Source organism: Kogia breviceps, chromosome 1 (assembly GCF_026419965.1).
Source record: "Kogia breviceps isolate mKogBre1 chromosome 1, mKogBre1 haplotype 1, whole genome shotgun sequence".
Taxonomy (NCBI): domain Eukaryota; kingdom Metazoa; phylum Chordata; class Mammalia; order Artiodactyla; family Physeteridae; genus Kogia; species Kogia breviceps.
The window spans coordinates 71,583,108-71,610,032 of record NC_081310.1 but is presented as its reverse complement, the minus strand read 5'-3'; the positions used below and the strand labels follow the sequence as shown (position 1 = coordinate 71,610,032).

General features: G+C 41.1%; 1 protein-coding gene across 4 annotated transcripts in view; it reads right to left on the bottom strand.

Annotated features, from left to right (window-relative positions):
• SLC22A15 (solute carrier family 22 member 15) overlaps positions 1-26,925 on the bottom strand; it is an 86,178-nt gene that overhangs the window by 53,348 nt on the left and 5,905 nt on the right. For all 4 annotated transcript variants that reach the window (XR_010840641.1, XM_059058472.2, XM_067033862.1 and 1 more), the window contains exon 2: positions 22,151-22,363. Coding sequence is in view for 3 of the 4 variants with exons in the window: in XM_059058472.2 (XP_058914455.1) it covers positions 22,151-22,363 (213 nt within the window). In the remaining variant the exon portion in view is untranslated. The remainder of the gene's footprint in view (positions 1-22,150; positions 22,364-26,925) is intronic.

The following is a 26,925-nucleotide window of genomic DNA, read 5'->3' as shown; positions in this document are numbered from 1 at the left end:
AATGGTGATGACATTTACTGAGGTGGAGGAGGCTGCAAAGGGATATCGGGTGTGTGGCGGTAAAGTTAAGAGTTCTCTTTAGACACGTGGAGGTTGAGATGCCTAAAAAACACCCAAGTGGAAATGCCAAGCAAGCATTTGAATGTGGGTCTTGAGCTCGAGGGAGAGGACATGAGGGCTTATGAACTTAGAGATAAGGAAGAAGGCTTGGGAGAGAGACCCAGGACACTTCCACATTCAGAGGCTGAGTAGCAGAGAACCACCACAGAAAACTCACAGGCAGGGGTCAGAGAGAGAGCAAGAAAACAGGTGGGAGGGTGGTGTCACAAATACTACAAGAGGAGATGTGATTCAGGGAGAAAGGGGTGGTCAAGTTATGTCAAATGCTGCTTTAGAGGTCAAGTTAAGATGAGGACAGAGATGTGCAGTTATATTTGGAAACAAAATGGACACTTAAAAAACAGCAATTTCAGTAGAGTGCGAATGGCAGCTGGACTGGAGAAGGTTGAAGAATTGGATGAGCTTGAGGAACTGTAAGCAGAGAAGTTATCCTTGCAGGAGGAAAAGCACCTGGAAAAGCAAGAAGTTAGGGGCTTGAGTGTACCAAGTAGGGAGGGTAGCCTTTCGCAGAAGCAGGGAGGTTCCACTGTAAGTGGGAGAAAGACAGAACGTGGGTTCAGAAGCAGGTAGTAAAGGAACCCTTGCTGGATGGCATCATTGCTTTTTCACTGAAATATCAAGTGAGGTCGACTGTTGAAGGCAGTGTAAGTGGAGGGGGAGCTAGAAGTCTAAGGAAGAAGAAGACAGGCCCTTCTCAGAATGGAACATGGCCCATTCACAGGACATGTCACACGACTGCCATACCAAATGCACACTTGAGTTGCGTACTTATCCATTTTGTGAGGAGAAGATGGGGAGTTGGGGGGGTTCCCAGGAGTATTCCACAGGGAGAGAGGTGCCAGGAAGTTGCAGGGATTTGCAAAGGAGTGTTCATTATAATAACAAAATACATGCTGGTTAAGGAGAAAAGGAAGACATAGGAGGATGGTAAGTAGTGAAATAATGTCACCATCAGGAAATCCCCCTATTTCTTTAACTCCTCTGTACTTTCCATTCTTGCCCTTATTGAAATTTGGTTGTCCCCAGAGGAAATCACTCACTGAACCAGATCCCTCTCAACTGGAGGCTGTTCTTCCTTTTACACCCATGGACCTGAGAACCTGAGATGGGAGCAGATAGCCAAACTTCAAAATTGTCAGCCTGTGTGAAGATCAAATCATTAGACTGTGTAATCTACTACCTTTCTGGGGCAGAGAATCTAGCCCATTTGGAAATAGCCACTCTTCCTTTCTTCCATAGGAAGAGAATGTTTAGCTGGGCATAAATTTCCCAATATCCCTGACAATTAGGATGGCCACGTTATCAAGCTCTGCACAATGAATGTAAGCAGAAGGATCATGTGGCAGCTTCCAGGAACAGGTCTTAAGAGATGGCTGATCAGCCCTTTTTTCCCCTTCTTTATTTCTACTACCCTACTGCTTAGAATGTCCATTTGAAAGCTGGAGCTCTAAAAACATAAAACCAGAGTTACCATATGATCCTGCAATCCCACTCCTGGGCATATATCCAGAGAAAACCATAATTTGAAAAGATACATGCACCCCTATGTTCACAGCAGCGCTGTTTACAATAGCCAAGACATGGAAGCAACCTAAATGTCCATCAATAGATGAATGGATAAAGAAGATGTGGTATATAAATACAATGGAATACTACTCAAGCATAAAAAAGAATGAAATAATGCCACTTGTAGCAACATGGATGGACCTAGAGATTATAATACTAAGTGAAGTAAGTCAAACAGAGAAAGACAAATACCATATGATATCATTTATATGCGTAAACTGAAAAAGAAAAGATACAAATGAACTTATTTACAAAACAGAAATAGACCCACAGACATAGAAAACAAACTTCTGGTTACCAAGGGGGAAGGTGGGGGATAAATTAGGAGGATAAGATTAACATATACACACTACTATATATAAAACAGGTAACCAACAAGGACCTACTGTATAGCACAGGGAACTCTACTCAATATTTTATTATAACTATAAGGGAAAAGAATCTGAAAGAGCATATATATATATATATATATATATATATATATATATATATATATGTAAAACTGAATCACTCTGCTGTACACCTGAAACTAACATGACATTGTAAATCAACTATAATTTTAAAAAATTAAAAAATAAAAAGATAATGTGTGTATAAAAAAAAAAAAAAGAAAAAAAAAAAGCTGGAGCTCTACCTGAGGCCATGATGAAGAGGGTCACTTGTTAGCAATAGTGAAGTCAAAGGCTGGGTCCCTGACCACAATGAAGCAGAGCCCAGGCACTGCATATGCTTTTAAGTTCTCCAGATGATTCTCATAGGCAATCAGGTTAAGAATTACTGCCCTGGACCTAGTCATCCTCAACAACAGCATCACCTCTAAAATCTTGATTTTGAACAGCCCACTCACCATTCCCTAGACTTCCTCCCACTTCCTCCAGTACCCTTACTCTAAACATTCTTCAACCTCTTCAAGGCCTCCCGTTACCAAACACAATAGGAAGTATGGCCTGAGTCATCAAAAAAGCTTAAGTCATGTTAAGAAGCCCTGATTTAAGGATCTGTAAAGGAAATGGTAAAATACATTTTAAAGTTTCACATAAAATAATTAAAAGAGGTTTGGAATTTGAAGGAGAAATTCTGTTTCATGAAAAATTAACTTATTTTGGATGTATGGATAGTTCTGTGACAGAATTTTCAACTTACAAGGAATGCATATGAGGATATTTTTACAGGTTGAAAAATGAATCAAATATTAAACATTAGGTTGGCCTAGAGAAGACAGGGCTGCATTTGTCACAGGGCTATATCCCTTCTCTTTCAATGGCCAATAAAAAACAAGTACAATTAGGCCTTGTTAACACCCTGGAGTTCAAATACTTGCTTTTATGTCTTTCATATTCTTAGTGTTTGTTTTGGTGCTTTCATGCCTTAAAAATCTGGCCTGCAAGTTTAGCTTTGACTATCCTGCACCTCAATTCTGCTGGTCTATTTACATGGCCAAGAGGTTCAGGCTCACACTGATTGGTTTTGTGTTTAATCAATAAGGAGAGGCCAACATGGCTGCTCCATCATCAACTATCCCGTGAACCATTTGCAGAACTTCTCAAACTCATCAAAAAGGCTGTAATACTATCCTTCTAGCAACTGGATAACTATCAACTTGGATGGCAATTTTAGGAAGACCTAGCCCAAGGAATGTTTGACCAGCAAATTTCAAATTCTAATTCTTAGGCTGCCAGTTCTAAGTGTCAAAGTAATTTCTAGTAGTTTTTCTTCAGGTCAATGCTGGCTGGACTAATGCATCTTCCTACTTCTTCTGGAATACATGCAGGAACTGATAGAAAAACTGAAAAGCACTGCCAGATTTTTAAAAAGCAAACTAGAGAATGTGAAAAATGGAACCCAGGAGATCTCACTGACAGATGTAGGTGAACTGAGGATGGCTGACTCAGGAATGCCAAGTCAAGCACTTACGACAATGTGTTTACAATCCACTTTCCACATTCCCTGTGCCCTAATATTGTGCAACTTTGGTTTAAATGTTTTGTCTTGTTTTCAATATTAAAAACTTTCCAAATACAGTTTACATACTTATCACATACCTACTATATGATCTAAAGAGTTTCATTTCGTCAAAGCTCAGACAAAATATATCAATAATACACTAGGAGAGTGATCCCTACAGTATTTGAGAAAATGTATTGGGGGATGACCTATTTTTACAGTTTTAGAAAAAGGTCACCCACCAGGCTAGACTCAATTACTAGGTTATTTTCTTGTCCCTTTGGTCAATACTTAGTAACAAGGTAAAACCCAAACCAGGATACCACCAGGATACCAGAAATTAACTATAAGAAACCTAAATATGATGACTGTGACATTCTTGAAACATGTGTTCTTTATGAGGCTTTACATTTTAAAAATCATAAATTTACAAGTCACTCAAACCCTTAATTGGCTAGAGATTAAAGTGATGACTCTCCTATTATTTTTAATGACAAGCCAAATTCTAAAGCTGCAGAATGTTCCTTTTTATACTATTTCACTTCAAATTGAAAAATCACTTGCAAATTGAAAAAGCAGGAAATCTACTTTTCTTTTCCCATACATTAACAGAAAAGGAAGAATATAAAGACAAAATATTTTCAGTGCCTCAGTTTGACCTAGCTATAGCTAAATCTATTTGTGTTTTATAACCAACATCTGTATTTTTGTTCATATGCTTACCACAATCACTATATTGAGTTCTTAAGTTCATTTATCATACTGTATTTTCAAAAAGGATATAAGGAACCTAGCATTAAAAGCACTGGTACAATCATTCACTCATCTAAAGAAAGCAGACCTGAGAGAAAATCGGGCACAACTGGGGACAGACACCAAGAGCAGGTGCCTTGAAAAGAGAAGATGAAAGGAACATAAATATGGCAAATATGGGTTTGAGTACAGAGTCAGGTGCCATGCCAAGCCTTCCAGCTCTTAAAGATGGAAAAAAGGCAGGCAAGCAGAAGCAAAGTGTTGAGACAGTAACTACTGACCGGGTATTAAGGAAGCATCTGGGAGGTTTTTTGTTTGATATTAGGATTCTCACTGCTTAGAGGCTAAGAATAAATGGCATCTCTCAAAAAGGGATAAAGTATTGGTGTATGTCAAGAAAAGTTGCTCTAACTATAATAATATAGAAGGGATAAACAGCAAGTTCCTACTGTATAGCAGAGGGAACTATATTCAATATCCTGTGAAAAACCATAATGGAAAAGAATATGAAAAAGAAGGTATATATATATATATATATATATATATAAAGAAGGCGTATATATATATAAAATGTATAATTGACTCACTTTGCTGTACAGCAGAAATTAACACAACACTGTAAATCAACTATACTTCAAGAAAATAAATTTTTTTAAAAAAGAAAAGTTGCTCTAGCTGCAATTCAGAGAATGGAAGAGTAACTGTAAGCATGGGTGTGGGAAGACCTGTCAAGGTCATAACAGTGATCCAGGACAGCTGGACAAGGTGGAGACCTCAGAGAACAGAACAGATTAAAGCCGGATATAGTAAGGCTGACTCATCCATGAGCATGTATTATCTGACACCACTAGTATGGACTAGATCAACCACAGATTGAGTGAAGCTTGAGATAAGGTGGTAACAAAATATGTTTTAAGCATCTCCCTTGAAATCATCAAACCTTAAGCTTTAAGGAACTGTCACAAATCATTTTTTTCTGACATGGCAGAAACATAATTTGAAAAAATTAATTATTGCTTTAAAATGGATTGCATGCTTACATAATCCTAAAAATAAAATTAACATCTGAGTAATAAAAATATATATCAAAGATGTGTCACAGACATGTAGATCAATGGAACAGAATATAGAGCCCAGAAATAAATCCATGCATATATGGTCAATTAATTTACAAAAACGGAACCAAGAATATACAGTGGGGAAAGGACGGTCTCTTCAATAAATGGTGTTGAGAAAACCAGACGCAAAAGAATGAAACTGGACCCCTATCTTACACCATACACAAAGATTAAAAAAAAAAAATCCAAATGGATTAAAGACTTGAGGGTAAGACCTGAAACTATAAAACTCCTAGAAGAAAACATAGGTGGTATTAAGTTCCTGGACTTTAGTCTTAGAGATAAGTTTTTGGATTTTGACACCAAAAGTAAAGGCAACCAAAGTAAAAATAAACAAGTGGGACTATATCAAACAGAAAAGCTTCTGCACAGCAAAGGAAACCATCAACAAAATGAAAAAGCAACCTACTGAGCAAGAGAAAATATTTGCAAATCATATATCTAATAAAAGGTTAATACCCAAAATATATGAAGAACTCATACAATCCAATAGTAAAACCCCCAAACAATCTGATTAAAAATTGGGCAGAGGATCTGATTAGACATTTTTCCAAAGAAGATATACAGATGGCCAATAGGTACATGAAAAGGTGCTCAACATCACTAATCATCAGGGAAATGCATATCAAAGCCACAATGAGATACACCTGCTAGAATAGCTATTATCAAAAAGAGGAGAAACAACAAGGGTTGGTAAGGATGTGGAGAGAAGGGAACCCATGCGCACTGTCGGTGGGAATGTAAACTGGTTCAACCACCGGGGACAACAGTATTGTGGTTCCTCAAAAAATTAAAAACAGAACTACCATATGATCCAACAATTCTACTTCTGAGTATTTATCCAAAGAAAATGAAAACACCAACTAGGAAAGACATATGCACCCCCATATTCATTGCAGCATTATTTACAATAGCCAAGATATGGAAACAACCTCATATTAATCAGTAGATAAGTGGATAAAGAAAATGTGATATATACATGTGAATATTATTCAGCTATGAGAAAGAAGGAAATTCTGATATTTGCAACAATATGAATGGGACTTGAGAGCATTACGCTAAGCAAAATAAATCAGACAGGGAAAGACAGATAAACAAATACTGTATGATCTCATTTATATATGGACTCTAAAAAAGAAAGAAAAAGCTCATAGATACAGAGAACAAATTGTTGGTTGCAGGGAGGGGAAGGGGAAGGGGCACAAAATGGGTGAAGGTGGTCAAAAAGAGACAATGGTGCCTATAGTTAATACCATATTGCACATTTGAAAGCTGGTAGGAGAGTAGATCTTAAAAGTGTTCATCACAAGAAAAAAAATTTTGTAACTATGTATGGTGAGGGATGCAAGCTAGACTTATTTCGGTCTTTTCACAATATTAAAAATATTGAATTGTTATGTTTTACACCTGAAACTAGTATAATGTTGAACGTCAATTATATTTCAATTCAAAAAAGATATGTCAAGTGGGAGTATGCCACTTCGAACCAAATAATTAATAACCATCCAACTTTCATATAACATTCTCCTCTAATCCAAAACAACCACCTTTTAAAATAGATATTTATTATTCCCATTTTACAGATGATACAAACTGCAGCTCAGACACAATCACACAAGCAGTGGATTCTGGCCCTAATGCCAAGACATCTGCCTCAAAATCTTCTTTGAGCACCATATGTTTGAATTAGTTAAGTTTTAGAATTCTGGAGCTAACTAGTGACATAACAGTATATTTGAGTGTGTTAAACCACAAGCACAGAAATTACAATATGCTGGGTAAAGACTTTCTATTTTTTAGCATGTGTTCCATTCAGGAAGCTATGGAAAAAAATCAACTGAATATTAGAAGAAATACTAGAAGTAAGAAGGTCCTTGTGGCTTAGGGTAACAGAACCAGGGGTAGGAAGAAAGGAGAGGGAAAAGAGAAAAGGAAGATGGCATGTCAAATATGAAGCGAAGGTTCCGTGGCCTGGGTGCTTGGGAAATGACAAGGAAAAGGCTGGGCATGAGGAGATGTGAATAATTAATTTTAAAATCAACTTCCAAGTTGGTTTTGTTTACTTATTTACCCATTTTTTGGAGTAGATTTAGTTCATTCTACAGTGTATGCTTTAAATACAAATACTTAATAAAATTTCTAACTTTTAATTGAACTTTTTTTTTAACATCTTTATTGGAGTATAATTGCTTTACAATGGTGTGTTAATTGAACTTTTATCCTTTACTTACTGTCTATCTGACACCCTGGTGTAGCCACATGGACACAAACAAACCATCCCCAGGTTGCTTTCTTTTCTTTCCTCCACTGAATAGTCCTGTGCTGCCTTATCCTTCCCCACTGGCCTAGAATGCAGATTATAAGAGATGTTTCTTAAGTTGGTCATGAATATTAGGAAGACTTCTTTGGAGCAAGGACCCTTAGACACACATCTAGCCTCTGCTCTGAGCAACTCCTCACTGGCTGTGAATGTCATGAATTTGTCGGTCTCTGCTTCAGTTTTCCCTTGTGACCTGGGCTGCCCATTTCTCCACCCTCCGCCACCGTGCCCCCCCACTAATGTATGGTGACATTTCATGGAACAGGGGTTGAGAAACATGCTATAACCAGAGACCTCTCTAATGGAAGGGGCGGTGCATGGTAAATAAAAGCCCTTTCCCCTAAGCTTTCTCAAGCATGGATCATTTCCCTCCCCCAAGGAGGTTGTGCCCTTCCGGTCTTCGTTGCTTTGGCCATCAGTAGGTGAATGATTCTGCATTAGCCACACATGAATAATGTAGGACCATGCCTTGCAGCCACCCAGGGAGGGCACCACTCCCCAAAGGAAAACAAACATTACTCACTCCACTTTTTCCAAGAAGCCTGCTACCTTACAGAAACTGACTACTCTTCCTACGGGCTGTGCCCCTGCCCCCCACGCCTGTTCCCAACCCCGCCTCATCCCCTAATGAGTTCCTATTCACCCTTCCTCCTCCTGTGAAGTCCTGCCTGACTCAGGGAGCAGGGCTGACCACTCCGTCCTTTCTGCCTTCTCTCCTATTTTTGCTTCTGCTGTGATGTATGGTGAATTATATGTTTACTTGTCTCTTCCCCTATGATGCTTAGTTTCCTAAGGGCATATTGATATCCCAAGTGCTTACCTGGCAGTACCAGGACAAATTAAATATTTGCTGAACTAACTATGCAATAAGAGTGAATGCTAGAGTCTTACAGGCATCTTCATATACACTATCTCAATGTCACAACTTCAAGCATCAAGTTGTAAGTTTACAGACACCCAGGAAACTATCTAGCTTGTCATCTTTTCCTTGGAGCCAATGAATGGCTTTCTCGTAAAAGGGAATGTGAGGGAGATTTGGAATCTGAGGGGTTTTCCTTCCTCCTAGAGCCAATCTGACAAACAGAACACTTTAGTTTCATCTTTAGCCCTACATTAATGAGAAAGAAAGATAAGGAGAAACATAACTATGGCAGTTTTCTGGAAACGTGGGTGAAAAAGCTGTAAAGGCAAAATCTGTGCCATTGAAACATCTACTTCCCCATGCCCGAGTGATCGAAGCGGTATGGCCCTGAAAGCAGTTTCACTGGTCCACAGATACCCCACTAGAAGCACGGGGATCTCGCAGGGGTAAGAACTTTACCACAGATGATACACAGAGTGTCAGTGAGCCCGCAAGCCAGGCAGTGGCTGCAACAGGTCGGAGAGGGGCACCCAAGCTCCCCACCTGGCTGCTGTGTCTCTTCCAAAAGGTACACTCGCTCACGAGCCCAGAGGAGGTCACTAGTCCCAACTCAGCCTCCCCTGGAAGGGGGGACAGAACCCATGGCTACTCAGGGGTGTAGCCTGCCTGACCATAAAGAAAAACAAAGACTAAAGCAGCTTCCGCGGGCTGACCAGTGGGCCAATGAAAATGGGCAAAGAAGACTGGGCACGTGTTATTGATCGAGCTCCTTTTCGCCCAAAGTCCTGCTTTGATGAAAACTAAGTCAGATCACCAGCACCAGAGCCCGAACCAGACTGACTCCCCACGTGTCAGTATTTCAAGGCTGCAGGGCTGGATCAGACAGTAGCTTTCCACACACCCCTGCAGTGCATCCCCCAGGGCTCCGCACAACCAGTGCCCTGGTTACTGTTCTGAGAAAAAATTCTCAATGGTTCTGCTAACAATTCCAGCCAAACTTCAGCCCTCCGCTGTTCTCTATGTCCGATAAAAATATTTAGGGCTTCGTACAGGAAAATCTCCCTTCTACGTCAGAAGCCTCCTGTGATTAGGGAGTACTTGGACAGGGTAGTTCAGGAACAGTTTCACGGTGATTAACTAACTTGCTTCATTTCAATGTAGTTGTCACTCTGAATTACCACTTAATGGGTGAAGTGTGCAGCCTATAACAATCAGTAGTACAGGCGTAAGGAAGCAAGACATTAAAAAAAATTAGCCCCTAAAGCAATTATTGCAGTGAATTTTTCGAATAGTTTTAATACTCTGTCTTTTGACCCCAGGGTATGGCTTGGGGAAAATATATTAATCTCAAGATAATAATCAGTCAATTTCAGTTATTCAATATCCACAATGATATTAAAGATTCCAACCTTACTCTTTTTGGTTGCAAACATTAATTAAGCATGATAATTATGTGTCTCCATGATATTTGGTGCTTTCTGAATGAGTCAGAGCTCAGGGAATAATTTGAATACAGCAGACAGCAATTTGCTACATAAATTCACCCCAATGGCTATTAGCTCATTTTAAAGTAGTCAAGACTCCTAGATTAGAGGGGTTTTTTTGCATTAATACCAAGTTAATCACATCTACATAACCTTTTATTCACCCTTCCCCAAAACCCTCCATGAATAACTTCTGCAAGGCCTGACCTGAATGTAACAAAGTAGAGGGTAGGAGTTTTCAAATGTATATTTTTAAGACAATCTCTTTAAACTACAGAGTTCTGTAGACTCTATCTTGATATTTATTTTCAGGAATTTAATATGAGAAGTCAACAAGACTTTATAATTTTTTTTAACTCTCATTTTATACCAAATAATTTCAATATGAAACATGTATTATCTACATACACAGACTGTACACTAAGGATATTTACCAACTTACTGGCAAAGTTTGAGTGCTGCTTTTAATATTACCACTTTGGAAACTTGAAGGAACAATTGAAAAACTAGAGCAGTAAGCAAAATTAAAGTAATGCTAAGCACGCAATTAAGTAGAGGGTTTGGCTGGGGCTGCACTCCACCATAATAAAGGGGAATGCAACTGGGAGTGAGCATAGAGAGCAGCAGCTCCTCAAGGACACTGGCTGAAGAGTGGCCAACGCTGCCATCCCTCCTGGCACCGCTGCCCCCTTGATCATCATCTCATTATTCTGCCCTCTGCTGCTGTTTCCCTGCTAACTCTTGTCATTCTGGTAGCGGCAGCAGGAAACCTGGACGCCACCCATACCACCGGCGCCAAACCACTGCCAGACTTGGAACGCCACCCGACTGGGGCTCTGATGTCCTAGGTAGAAGTGGAGTGTGTGAACCTGCATGGAACTCACACACTCTGAGCGCGGGAGATGAGGGCACACAGGGCGGACACTTTATTTGTACCTTGAAATAAAATGACTTCAGGGAAGACATGAGATTCTGCACTAAAAATGCAAAGCAGACAAGACTTGTGCTGGGTCTATATGGACATATGCAAAGAGATGTGGTGACGCTATGAACACCAGGGCGGCAGGCTGCTGAGTTCCGAACATGCAGGCGAACCGCTGAGGAGCATGGGAGTTGCTGCTTGTTTTATTTGATTCTTTGTTATTTGTGGTTAGATCAGGACACCTGTAACTTTATTTGGGCTTGACAATTATGAAAGCTGAACTGAATCGTTACTACTTTGGTAGTACTTGTGTGATTTGTTTGTGTGGGACCGCTAGCCAGGATCCTTATGAGCTGGATACAAATATCCTGAGAGTCCCATCACTTTAGAGAAGACAAGCCCGTGACAGATTCCTAAGTGGGCTGCCTCCCTGCCTCCCTCCCTGCCTCTGTCACATGCCACTGTAGAAAGGCCACAGAAATCAGTGGCCACGCTCCTCCATTTACCAACCGTGACACTAACTCACCCAGCTACTCTGAACCCGGGCAGTCATATTTTTCATCTGCAAGCCGCGATACAAACATTACGATTGTTTGCCCTTTTCCCTTAGAATTCGCTCTGTCAGAGGCAATGTCAAGCAGGCAACTGGCAGCCAGGGGAGGTGAGCATCTACTTTGCTTAGCTTTCAACCCAATGTGTGTGCACCATGTGCTATCACCCACAGTCACCCTGCTAACCTTCACTCTCACTGATCCATGCACCCACACTCCCATCCGCTCCTCCCAGGCAGAGCTGAGCTCTTGCCCTGCTCCCCATGGAAGGGCTTGTGCAGCTGGCAGGGCTGGCTGTTGGCGGCAGAGTGCTGGGCCCTGGCCTCTGTTCCTCTTCAGTGATAGCAGCACAGTGCCCAGCTCTTTTCATACTGAAATGCCAGCTGAGGCACCATTCAAAACTAAAGGCCTCTGTTTGTTAAGAGAAAAGAAAAGAGTTTGAAAATCACTGGTGTAGTGGGAAGAATATGGGCTGGCTCACTGAGTCCCAGATCAGTGGCTTATTAAATACGTGATTTAGGGCAAATTTTAAAAATTCTCTACACGTCAGTTGTTTAATCTACAGGGTAGGGCTGTTGGCAGGAGTAAATAAGCAGCACACGTGGAAGGCCCCTGGGAGGGGTCTCTCACATAAGAGGGCATTGGGAAGTAGTCAGTTATCCGCCTCTTCACTCACCTCTACCTAATAACCCCTACCAGACTCATCATCTCACCCACAAACTCTCTGCCGAGTATGCAACAGTCTCGTTGCAGCTGAGGAGCCTGTGGGGACTGTGGACTTCTGTCCCACTGTGCAGCCAGCGATGCCACCTGTGCTCCTCCATCACCAGGGCAGGCAGGCCACAGCCACCCTTGCAAGCATGAACCCACACAGGCTGGGAGCAGCCGGTTGAGAATCTGGGATGGTCCAAGAGAATTCATCCTAAACCGTGACCCCAGACCCTCCACGGAACATCCCCTGGAGATCCCATGGAGCAGCACATTGATATCAACCAGCTGTGCAGCTGGGCAGGCCCCCTACCCCCCACGCATAGCTCTGGAGCATCTGCTGGAGATTGAAGGTCACTTTCTGCTCAAGGGATGTTTGCGCCTTGAGACACACCTCGGAGGTGGAGAACTGTCTGACCTTCTGATGGCATGGGAACATAATGTGTGCTTCTATACCGTGGGGGGGAAGTATCGTGTATTTATAAATCTATAGTGGTATATGTATAATCAAGATGGATAACGGTATATGCAAGTATATGTATCTCAGTGGAGCGACATAGGTGGGAATGAGAAAGAGGACAGGCGAGTAACCAGGAAGACAGAGAGAGGGCAGGGAAGAAAGCGAAAAAGAGAAAGACTCATGGAGAAATACACAGAGAGACGGAGACAGAAACATCAGAGAAAGAGACGGAAAGGCAATTCAGAGACAGACAGTGAGACAGAGACACAGAGAAAGGCAGAGATGAAGAAACGGGATAAATACAGAGACAGAAACCGAGATGGAGAGATAGGGATAGAGAGAAACAGATTCAGAAAGACGAAATGACAGACAGAGGGATACAGGAAACACGGAGGGAGAAAAGAAGGAGGGAAGGAAGGGAAGCAGGCAGGTAAACACAGAGTTACAGTCTGACAAAGACAGATTGCAGGAGAGACAGTCACTCACAGACACACGCAGTGGTAATAAGAAGAGGGACCTGAGGATACTATCACAGGTAGGTCAGGTAAGGGCCATCTTAGCCCTTTATCTCCTCTTTCTCTGAGCTGCTTTACAGACCTTCAGCACTTGCTGGGGAAGCTATTTAATTCCATTTCTCCTGCATCTACCAACTCTGTCTTGGGAGTAGTAGCCCTCAGGGCTCCCTTCCCCCCATATTCAGCCTCCAGTCAAGCAGTGTTAAGGGTGAGCCTCCCAGGTGCCAGCACAGGAGACAAGCTGGTGACCAGGGTGCCCATTCCTGCCATCCCAGAGCACAGGGTCTGACAGAACTCTCCTTCTCTGTATCAAGGCTTTCTCTGGCATTGGGCAAGTAGTCATTGCTCAATGACATTTGCTAAGAATGGTGTCCCTCCAGTGATATCTAAAAGAGCTCCTAATTACAGACTTCCTAAGTATTCATTTAATTCAATTCTACTGAAATTCGTTGAGTGTCTGTGATGCTGAAGCATAGTGCTGCTATGTTATCTAATTTACTTTAAAGTATTAAGCACGTTCAGTGGGATATTCTGTATCAATGTTAGGTCAAGCTTTCACCCTGGTACTACGAGCATTCTCATTAAGGTTGCATTGTCCACTGGTGGTCAGCTGGCCTTCCCTTCAGAAAGCCCGTTCTCCAGAGGGAGCTACTACAAGGGCTTCTGTAATCATTGTCTCTATCAACAATGGGTGCTTTGCTTATTCTTGATTAAAATAGTGGCCTGTTGACTAGCAATGATGAATATAAAAAATAGGCTATCCCTAGTGAAATTAAAGACATTCAAGATACACAGATTAGCTCAACATATTTTAGAGACACTCACTACCCTTCCATGAATTTTTGAGATAATCCAATGTGTTCTGTACTCTATCTATAGGGGTGACGCCCTAGGTTAAAACCCCTCCTTGGTCCTGAGCCAATATGAACTCTGGAAGTTTCCGTGTGCTTGAAGCTGATGGGAAGTACTATTGTCCATAGTACCCTGACTATGGAAAACTGGGGTTTTCCTATAGCGACCTGCCATACAAGCAATGTACAGAACACCTATAAAAGCAGAGCTGAGACTTCTAAAGCCTGCAAGATAGTTTATTTTGAGCTTCCCTGAGAATAAGAATCGAGTTAAAAAGTTAATAAGTTCATTTATACATGTGGCAGAATTTGGTTTGAGATCCACTTTCATTATAATGTGTTGGATTTGTTGGAAAGCAGACCAATGGCTCTCACCCATTTCAAAATCCTATGGGGGCAATTAAATAGAACCAGGGCTTTTTGGAGAAATACCTAATCCCACAGATGGAGTAGGGAGATGCAAGATAAACCTGGACTATTTTGTTACATCAAAAATTTTCGAAGTGCTCAAAAAAATTTTTTAAAAGATGGACACATCAAAAGGACACAGGACTTTCAGCTCCAGAAAGACGGAGTAAACATGAATATAAAAATTAGGCTAAACATAGGAGCAAACATACTGTGATACTGTGATTTATAGGAGAAATATACATTTGGTCATTCAGATGACCAAATGCAGATATATTTGTCATATATATTTGGTCTTCATTCATAGTTCCTGGCTCACAGCTCCCAAAACCCTTGGAATTCCTGAGCTTAGGTTAAGAGCAATGGGATAATTGTCTCTTGTCCTTAGTTCCTGAAAAATGCTTCAGGGAATGTGACTTTGGGTCCCACCCAAGGGTGGAGGCTGGTTGCCAAGGGGAACCAACCATGTGATTAGAGGGTTAGATCTTTTACTCTCAACCCCCATCCCTCCCCCCAAACTCTAGGGAGAGGAGAGGGGCTGGAGTTTAAATCAATCACCAACGGCCAATGATTTAATCAACCATGCCTATGTAATGAAGCCTCCATAAAAACCCAAATGGAGGGGGTTCGGAGAGCTTCTGGGCTGGTGAACATGTGGAGATTGGGGACAGTGGCGCTCAGAAAGCATGGAAGCTCCACACTGTTTCCCCATGCTCTGTCCTATGTAGCTCTTCATCTGGCTGTTGTTGCATATCCTTTAATATCCTTTCGTAATAAACCAGTAATCTGGTAAGTAAACGGTTTTTTCCTGAGTTCTGTGATCCATTCTAGCAAATTAATTGAGCCTGAAGAGGAGGTCATGGGAACTTCTGATTTATAGTCAGATGGTCAGAAGCACCGGTAACAACCTGTGTTTGCGACTGGCATCTGAAGTAGAGGGCAGTCTTGTGGAACTGAGCCCTTTACCTGTGGAACTCCATTCTATCTCTGGGTAGATAGTATCAGAATTGAGCTGAATTCTCGCACATACTGCTGGCATCCGAGAATTGCTTGTTGGAATTGGGTCCAGGAACTCTTTCGCATGTACTTTTCCTTGTTTCCCCTACTATGTACTACTAAAAATCCTGGACATTATACATGAAATAAACATTAAGACAACTCTGAAAGGTGGAGAGAAGACCAGCTAAGGACCTTGACACTCAAGGAATGGTGCAGTGGTGAGTTCCCTGGGCTTCCCTTTACCTCACACACCCAGACTGGGTACTGGAGAAGCCAGCAACTCAGAAATGCTAAGAGGAGCCACAAAAGAAGTCCCAGGGAGGTCTGCTCTCTATCAAAAGGCCCAGGAGAGGGGCAGCCCAGAAAGACAAAAGACTTTTGGGCAATCACTGCTTTATTCTGGCCAATTACCACCACAAAAAAATAAATGAATAAACCTACCAACTGGGGCTCCAACCCCATCTACACCAGCAAAGTCTAAGTGGGGAACCGAGGCTTCCACCTGGTCAGGCAGTAATAAGTCGCTCTACCCCACCCCACCCAGGTGGTGTCACAAAAGACAAGTAGGAGCCAGCACTTTCACTCCTTCCAAAGCTCCCCTCCCTCCTGCCCCAGTACCACCACCGCCACCACCACAAATGTCAGTGGAGACCACATGGGGAGACTGGATTTCACTGCCTGGTAGTAGTGAAACACCCTTCCCTTCTTCCTGTGCCAGAGCAGTGTCATAGAAAGCCAGCTAAAACAGAAGGCTTAAATAAGACACAGTACCTCTTAGCATAATCCCCCAAACTTCAGGTTTCAAACAAAAATAATCTGTCATACCAAGAATCAGAAGAATCTCAAAGTAGAATGAAAAAAGACAACCACTGAGATGATAGAAATAACTGACAAAGATTTTAGAGCTGCCATCATAAGCACTTGTAAACTGCTTGAAATAGATGACAAAATAAAAAGACTCAATGAAGACAGAGTCTCAGCAAAGAAAGAGGATATATAAAAAAAAAAAATAGAAAATTTTAAACTAAAAGATACAATGAATGGATTCAACAGCAGAATAGAGGAAAGAATCAGTAAACTTGAAAATATAACAACAGGAAATACCCAATCTGAAAACAAAGATAAAATAGACTTAAAAAAAAAAAAAAAAGAACAAACCTTCAGGGATCTGTGGGGCTAGAACAAAAGAATTAACATTTTTGTCACTGGAGTTCTAGAGGGAAGTACTAAAAAAAAAAAAAAAGTACACGAACAAATAACAGCTGAAAATCTCCCAATTTAAGAGAGATAAACCTGAAGATCCAAGAAGCTCAGAAAACCCCAAATAAGATAAACCTGAAGAAATCCATGCCAAGAAACATCACAATCTAACTTTTAAAAACTAAAGACTAAAAAATACCTTAAAAGTAGCAAGAGAGAAATGACACGTTCCCTATAATGGAAAAAAAAATTTCAAATAACACCGTATTTTTCGTCACAAACCTTTATAAAGACCAGAAGGAAGTAGCACAGGAGTTTTTAAATGCTGAAGGAAAAGAATTGTCAACCAAGAATTTTATAACTAGTGAAAACAAGAGATGAAGGGGAAACCAAGATATTCTCAGATAAAGGTAAACTAAAAGAATTTGTCGCCATCAGAACTACCCTAAAACAACGGTAATTGAAAGTTCTCTAAAAAGAAAGAAAACATAAAAGAAGGGACTTTGGAATATCAGGAAGGAAGAAAGAACAATGTAAGAAATAATTGGGGTAAATACAACAGACTTTCCTTCTCCTCTTGAGTTTTCTAAATTATGCTTGATCGTTCAATGAAACAGAATGTTGGCTCTTTAAAAAGATCCGTAAAATTGACAAAACTCTATCAGGACAGATGAGTAACTAAATACGAAAGGACACACATCACCAATATCAGGTAATAAAAGGGGATATCATTTCAGACTCTGCAGACGTCAAAAGGATAATAAAGTAATACAATGAACAACACTACACACATAGATTTGAGAACTTAGATGAAATGGACCAATTCTCTGAAAATCACAAACTGCCCCAACTCACAACACAATAGAGGTCATTTAAATAGTCTTATAGATTTTGAGGAAATTGAATTCATAATTTTAAAACTCCCATAAAAGAAACCTAAAGACCCAGATGATTTTATTGGAGAATTCTCCCAAATGTTTAAAGGACTAACACCAATTCTATATGAAAAGCCAAAGGAACTAAAACAATCTTGAAAAGGAATAAAGTAAGAGGAACCAATGTACCTACACATAAGACTTATTGTATAACTAAAGTAATATAATTAAACCTAGATGAGTCTGTAGAGATTTATGCTGAGTGAAAAAAAAAGCACTGATCCCAAAAGGCTACATGTATGATTCCATTTTTATAATATTCTTGAAATGATGAAATTAAAGTATAGGAGAAAAGATTAGTGGTTACCAGGGAAATTAGACAGCACTGGGGAGGGAGGAAAGTGGGTGTGGCTATATATAAATATATATGGTAACAGATCCTTGTGGTGATGGAAATGTTCTGTGTCTTAGCTGTATCAATGTCGTTATCCTGGCTGTGATAGTATATTATGATTTTACAAGTTGCTACTATTGGGAAAAACTGGGCAAAGCTTCACAGAATTTATCTGTATTATTTCTTGTAACTGCATGTAAATCTACAATTATCTCAAAATAAAAACTTTAATTAAAAAAAAGGAGACAAGAGCCAGCTTGAAGATGTTCCCACTGGTAAACTGGGGATAATTTGAGCACCAAAATAATTAAAAGCTGTAATAAATTATAAATAATTGAAAAGACTAGGAATCCACTAGTACATACTAAAGACAGAGAGATAAAGAAATAGAGAGAGAGAAGAAGAGGGAGATGAAGAGGAAGAGATAGAGACAGACAGGCAGACAGATGGACAAGGAAGAAGAAAGGGCTGTTGCTTACAGCAAAATCTAAAAAGACAAAAAACAAAAAATGAACCCAAGCTCTGACATATAGAGAACAGACTGTAGTTGCCAGAGGCAAGAGGTAGCTGAAATGAGTGAAGGGGGTTCAAAAGGTACAAACTTCCAGTTATAAAATAAATAAGTCACAGGGATGTTATGTACAGCAGGGTGACCACAGTTAATACTGTATTGCACATCTGAAAGTTCCAAAGAGAAGAGATTTTAAAAGTTCTCATCAGAAGGAAAAATAAATTTTGTAACCATGTATGGTAAGGAATGTTAACTAGACTTGTTATGGTGATTTTTTCACAGTGATAGAAATAGCAAATCATTATGTTGTACAACTGAAACTACTATAATGTTATATGTCAATTATACCTAAATTTAAGAAAAAAGCCCAACTGGCAAATGTAGAGGAAGCAGTAGAATTAAGAATTCATCATCTTGTAACCATCATAGTCTAGCTTGGTTTATGAAAAAATCATCAAAGGATGCTAAATTGGAGGGAGGGGTTTCTGATAAGGAATAGTAATTTAGCATAATCTTAAAGTGACTCGACTCCACATAGATTACTTATTTCTTGAAATGAAAAAAAAACTGTACAGGAGAGAAATCAGGCAATACCTGGATGGTCAAATTAACATCACCCAAAAAGGGCAGATGAATATTGTGTGTCTCCCGTGTGATCCTCCAAGGACACAACATTACTTATGTACTAGTCTGACTATGGATGTATAACCTGAATGAGGAATCATCAGACAGATCCAAAATGGAGAACATTGTTATTTTTAAAAAGGGAGAGATTATGCATTCTTCAAAAGTATAATATCATAAAAGAAACAGAAAGGCTGAAGGTGAAAAGATACTAAAAAGCCATGACAACTATATGAAACGTGTGATCCTAAACTGAATTCAATGCAAGAGGGGAAAACCACCACTATCAAGGACATTACTGGGTCAAGTGACAAAACTGGGTGTGGATAGTAGATTTGATAAAACTGCGGCATCGATGTTAAATTTCTTGAAGTTGATAATTGTACTGTGGTTATGTAAGAGAATGTTCTTATTTTTAGAAAATACACACTGAAGTATTTATTTGGGTATAAAAGAACAGCAGCATGTGCAACTTTCAAATGGCTTTAAAAAAACTGAGAGGGACAGTAACACCAGTGAGGTAAAATACTAACAACAGATGAAACTAAAGGATATAAGGGTATTCTTTGAACTATTCTTGAAATTTCTGCCAGTTTGAAATTATTTCCAAATAAAATAACTTTTAAAGTTCTTTGGCTTTTGTTAACCTATCAAAAAGAACTAAGAGGGCTTCCCTGGTGGCGCAGTGGTTGAGAATCCGCCTGCCGATGCAGGAGACACGGGTTCGTGCCCTGGTCCGGGAAGATCCCACATGCCGCGGAGCAACTAAGCCCGTGAGCCATGGCCGCTGAGCCTGTGCGTCCGGAGCCTGTGCTCCGCAACGGGAGAGGCCACAACAGTGAGAGGCCCGCATAACGAAAAAAAAAAAAAAAAAGAACTAAGAGACGTGCATACCAATTTAGATGGGATAGGTCCCTAAAAAGTACAATAATAAGAGCATAGGCTTCTGAGTTAAGACAAATTTGGGTTCAAATCCTAGCTCTGCCCTTATTAGCTGAACTCAAGAAATCTCAATTTCTTCATCTATAAAATGCAGAAAATAATGCTTACCTCATAAAATTATTTTGAGGGTTAAATGAAATAAGGGCTGTAAAATATTACAATGTCTGGCATATAGTCATCATTCCACAGTGCTATTTATTATTTTTATAGCTGAGTAGTGGTGATACTTGTGATGGTAGTTATTGTGGTGGTGGCCAGAAAGCCATGGAAAATCAGAGACGACCAAAATATGGTTCCTGACCTCAAAGGACTTAAAAAAATAGAGCTGAACCACAAACTACAGTGTGTCACATAAGTGCAAACAAACTGTTGCTGGAGCAGAAACAAAAGTGTATTTACTTCTTCTGGGGAGTGGGTCGGGAAAGACTTCTTAGGGAAGGTAATGGTCAAGTGAGCAGTAGAGGGTAGGTTAGGATTTCACCAGGCAGAGGCGAGGGTGAGTGTTTGGGGCCATTCTGACGCAGGTAACAGGTATGGGCTGAGGGCTCAGGGCACATGTGGGAAGCAGGGGAGGCAGAGAGAAGTGTAGAATGGGGCTGGAAAGTACACCCAGGACAAAGCTGGGGAGGGTGAAGGGCTTTGAATGTAACATGTAGAGTTTCACTGTTTTCTGGGTGTGGCGGGAGAACCACTGGAGGTTTTTGGGTGAGGGATGACAGGACTGGATCGTTGTCATGGAAATGCCACTGGGCTAGGGTGTCAGTGTGCAAATGGATAGCTTGTGAGGTGCAGGCAAAGGACACACAGTATTTCAACACTTTAACAACCAGGACCCGTGCTTTCCAGCTGTGCCTGGGCCCTGCACCTCTTATTCCAGGGTTTCTCTTCACCAGACTATCTATCCTCAGCTTATATACCTCACACTGGCCCAGATGGTGCTCTCCTTACCAGAACCTTCTTGGCCAGGAAAGTTCCCTTGAAGGTAAGGCTTTCTGCCCACACTGGACAGTACCATTTGTATTTTATGTTGTACAGTCAAGGTGCCCCATGCAGTCTACACACAGGACTGGACTTAAACATCAACTGTGGATATTATAGATGAGCCATTACATTTCCCTCTCTTTACTTTGTTAATTTTTGAGGATATAAGAAAAAGACATGGGGACTTCCCTGGTAGCCAGTGGTTAAGGATCCGCCTCCTAATGCAGGGGACACGGATTCAAGCCCTGGTGTGGGAAGATCCCACACACCACGGAGCAACTAAGCCCATGCACCACAACTACTGAGCCTGCATTCTAGAGCCTGCGAGCCACAACTACTGAGCCTGCATGCCACAACTACTGAAGCCCACACACCTAGAACCCGTGATCCACAGCAAAAGAAGCCACCACAATGAAGAGTAGCCCCCGCTTGCGGCAACTAGAAAAAGCCCACATGCAGCAACGAAAACCCAACACAGCCAAAAATCAATGAATAAATAAATTAATTTTTAAAAAAGAGAAAAAGAAAAAGACATGAAAGTTTTAATTCACTTTTTTTTTTTTTTTTTTTTTTTGCAGTTTGCAGGTCTCTCACTGTTGTGGCCTCTCCTGTTGCAGAGCACAGGCTCTGGACGCGCAGGCTCAGTGGCCATGGCTCACGGGCCCAGCCGCTCCACAGCATGTGGGATCCTCCCGGACCAGGGCATGAACCCGCGTCCCCTGCATCAGCAGGCAGACTCTCAACCACTGCGCCACCAAGGAAGCCCTTAATTCAATTTTTAAAAGGATACTCTAATCAAAATGGGGCTCTTCTGGAGTTTATGTCTTACTTCATCTATAACCAGTTTGGTAGGACTCATGCTTCTCCCATTTGCAGTAAGAAGGAAGAACAATGTATTTCCATAGGATATTTTCCTTTAACTCTAAAATTTACTAGAAAGTGATTGGAAGGTGAGCTGAAATTTAAATCAACAAGACCAAACAATGGCTCCAAGGGGACCATTCAGTGGTCAGAAGGGTCTGTCCCCTGCTCCTGCCATTACCTCAGAGGCGATGGAGGTGAAACTGCTGCTGAAGTGCACGTGCTTGTGCATCTCACTGCCGTTGGCCGTCAGGAGCCAGGCCCCAAGTGCCTGGTCCTCACCAGCCGACCGGTTGCTGTGGCTCTGGTTTGGCAGGAGCTCCGCCAGGTCCCAGTGGTACGATGGTGTGGCCCCGACCAGCGCAATGAGGATGGCCTCCGTGGCCACGTAGAGCTGAAAAGAGGAAACACAATTAGTAAGCTCACAAACCTTGAAAGAGCAGGTCTCGCTTTTATGTCTGTAGGAGCTACAGAAATGAGACGCTTCAGAAACAAAGGAGAAAACAGAAGGAAGCTTCCTGATCTACTACTAACGGAGCCATCAGCAATCTCATCTGTAAAGCACCTTCTACTTCCTCTGAGGGTTTTCTTCTACATTTGAGATACATCTGATGCTGAGAACACGGCACATTAATGGTTCCGCAGTGGCAGGGAGTGGGGGAGGGGTGATATTACTGGCTCTGATTTGGAAGACTAACATTCCAGCTCTTTTCTCCTGACCACTACACCTCTGTTCAGATAAGCAGTCACCAGGGCCCAGGAGTACCTTGGTCTTGAATTCACAATCTAAACACGAAAACATGTGACACAGTTAAATGCTTCCAAAAATAGTATGTGTTTGTATACACACACACACAGACACACACACGGGGAGGACAGATGCTCTATTAAATCAGGGAAGCATTATATGCACTTGTGTAGGTACTAAAGTATAGTATACAACTTATAAGATGTAAAAAATTCAAAATCCCAGGAACAGGTACCCACTTTATAACCTTTAGCTGTAGTTAATCATTGTTTAGTCTAAACATAGTTTCCCCCTAAAGAAAAAATTATTTCATTCATTCATTCAAGGAATATTTATTGAGCACATACAACATTTGTCACTGGCTGTTTTGGGCTTTCTGGCGATTCACAATTGGGTTTATAAGCTGTTGAGCCCTGTGCAGCGTTTTAATGTTATAGATCCATTTATATAACTCTCCTTGGATGATTGTTTCAAGCTTAAAATTTATTAGGAAGACACAGAAATAGTCTGTTCCATAGTGAGACAATCTTATTTGAAGCAATCGCTATTTAAAAAAAAATTTTTTAATTAAAAATAATTATCACTATTAACTTAGACCTTAATGTCTTAAAATAGCTTTAAACAGAGTAAGTGTTTAAAAAACGCAAAGCATGTGATTTCAGTACAGCATACAGTAACACCCCCACTGGATGGATGAGTTGACTGTGGCATGAAAGGATGGAGAGACCTGCCCACAGCATTATCTCCACTGTCAGGGAACTCCCAGCTCCTTCCACACCCTTCTGGAGGGGCATATTCAGCTGTTGAGGGGATAAGCTAAAGCGCCAAAAGCAGAGTAATTTATCACAAGTAGATGATGGAATTACTGACAAGGAAAGAGAAAAGAAGTCATGACATGGTATGTGTCATAACAGAGAGCTACTGTAAAACCCAAGATGTGATTTTTCCCCTCTCTGCCAAGGCTGCAAGGCTGTCAGGAGGCCCCAATCTATTGTGAGTCACTGTGGGCCTCTGGAGATGCACAAAGCTGCCACACGTCAGTTTAAGTGTGTGATTTACTGTAAAACGCAAAGGAAAACATGTTTCTCGGTTTATATTGCTTCCTGGCACCTATTTGCATACTATGAAGGAAGTTTTCAGGACAGGAGGCAATCAGCTTACAAAAATGAAAGCCTTAATAATTACAAGAACAGGTAGATTACACATTTAGCTATAATTACAAAGCCACTTGTACCCATTTTAGTAACTGCCCTTCCTGATTACAATCTGCTGAAATTTAATTCATGGGTAAAGAAATGAAAAAAAAAAATGGGGAAAAGGGAACTCAGGAGATGATGCAAAACACATGTTCCAGTAAACGCACAGCCTTCGATCTGGCAAAGCTAACTAGTTATATTTTTTTCTCTAAGCGTGCTCTTTTCTGCTTTTGTTCGTACCATTAACTTCACCTAGAAAGCACTCTCTCCTGCTGTGAATGCCTGAACCTTTCCCATCCTCCAAGATGTAACTGAGGTGCCCCTCCTGCCACCCTGCCTCCCCTCCAGCCCTCCAGAAGCCCTGTCCTGCTTCTGCGCACCTCCAAAAGTTCCATTTAGACCTTGCTTAGAACCCATATCATTTTCTTCACGGCACTATATGTATCTGCTTGTCTTATTTTTTCTACTGAAATATACTCTCTCTGAGGGCAGGATCTGTGTCTGATGCACCTTTAGGCTCCCAAAGCAACTAACTCAGGGCCTAGATAGACGATATCACACATTCAACAAGTCCATGGATGACCATAACAGAATACTAATAATAACAGCAAACACTTCTCTAATGCTACCTATATGCCAGGTACCATTCCAAGTGCTTGGTGAAAATATATTAATGCATCTTATTTTTATCTGTATTACTCTAGGATAAGCAATGTTCTGTGTAAAACAGGAAATGCTCCAAAGGGGACATCTGAGGTGTATTTCATTGTGGAGGCTACCATTCTTGGAAGAAACCACAATGTGCAGAAAAAAAGTTAAAAAACAAAGGGTGATGCTGATATACACCCTTATTTATAACGCAGGGAGCAGAGAAACCTAGCTAATCAGTATTATCTGTATTAATCAGTATTATCCTTAGCAATCAGTAGGTTGAATAAGCACTTTCCTCCTTTCTCACTTTCTCTGCTCTCTTCCTACCCCTCACAATGTTTCCATTACCCACCCCATGTGAGCGCACACACACACACATACACACACTCATGCACACACACACAGGGACCTCACAGAATACACAGGGCCATGGCTTTGTGTCACCAGAGGGGTCAGAAACATGCAGCTCTTCCTTGCAGTGCCAGCCTCCATAACATGGTGTCAGCCTTTCTGTCTTTGACACAAATGGCCATGCCTGGTTTTGCTAAAGGTAAAAGAGAGAGTAGGCAGGCATCTATGATACATGCTAACTATGAAAGGTGAAAGGGACATCATGAGGATTAGGTAAAAGAGGAGATGCTTAAACTCTGCATACAGATTACTGTTAGGTACTTTACACCAGAGCCACATACATGGGTCACATGGTCCTATGAAGTCAAAGATGGTTTAGCCTTTAGCTAGTCAAGGGGATGCACCACCTATACAAGGCATATGGGGCGGTTTTCCTCGGTTTGCCTTCTTCATCTGCGACAATCTTGCTTCTCTCATCTTGCTTCTTCCCCCAGAGTACACTCTCCCACTCTTCCCTCTGCTGTGACTCTGTGCACACATTCACTACGTAGCCTTGTCTAGAGAACTGCACCCATCAGCAGATGGGTCTTAAAGCCACAATGAGAAAACCACCATCCATTCCCCTTCGGAGTGGGACCAACAACATCTCAAATAGATCATTATCTTCTCTAGTGCTACCTCCAGGGAAGGAGAACGAGTGCCACAGATGGCGGGACTGTTTTTTCCCCTTCAGTGTAATTATAATTAGAAAAGTGACTAAGATGCACTGGGGATGGGGGGTTTGAAATTTTTAAAGTTTCAAAAGTGAATGCTTTAAAAGTAATTTTATACTAACAGCATTATAAGCCTTTATAATACTCAGGAAACCAAAAATGTCTCCCATAAATTATCTCATCACAATATCTTGTGCTGTGAAGTCATGGTAAATATGATGTTTATGTTGTAAGTGGGAAAGATGAGCCACAGAGTGATTAAGTGAATCGTTCAAGGGTACGTAAAACACTAATAGCAAAGCCAGGATGAGACTGGGAGCCACCTAACTTTGGGGCCAGAGCTTTTTTCAGAGAAAAAGTTGGGGGGAGGGATCAAAGATGATTTTATTGTCATCACTGTTAGTATTTTATGCACTTAGAACTCAGTTATCTAATTGACTCAATCAAAAGCATTACACGAGTATCACCACATCACAAAGGCAGCACCAAATGCCCAGGGCCCAGCACAACGTGGGTATTCAACAAATATCTGTGGAGTGACTTACTGATACTATTTCTTGTATTTAAAAAATTTAATTACGCCCTGAATAACAGATGTCTCTAAGTCCCATTTCTTCCCTGACTCTAATTTATCCACATGATGCCACCAGATCAGTCTCCCTGAGATATTCTTCGTGAAACTCCTCTGGTCAAAACATACTAATGGATAAATGATAGCTGTCCTAGCATCCAGATATCCACCACATGACCCGATGGCTACCTTATCTGCATCCAGGCTTTCTGTACTAGCCTGTTCAGTTCCCCAAACAGGACTTTTCATTGTGTGCTGTGAAAAGCATATGGGATGTGTAAACCTGAGTCTGAATCTCAGCTCTAGTAAACTTACAGCAAATCAAAACCTTTCTAAACTTCATGTTTTCTTCCAGTAAGGCTGGACACTGGCAGTACATCTTTATCTAGTTCATTCATATCTAACTAACCAAATCTGAAGGTCAAAGGGATATTTCTTTAGCCAACATCACACAGTAAATCGCACAGCACCAACCAAATAGCATCTGTCAGCGCCTCCCAACTTTAATGTGCAGAGTGTGACTCTGCAGGCCGGGATGAGACCTGAGATCCTGCTTTTCTAACAAGCTCTGGTGAGGTCAAGGCTGATGGTCTGGGCCACACTTGTGTAACAAGGGTCTAGGTTATTCCCTCTTCTATACTTTCTCTAATGTTATGTTTTTCCACCTGAAACGGCCTACCCACCTGTCTCTTAACCCAACCTTCAAAGTTCAGCTCAAGCTCAACC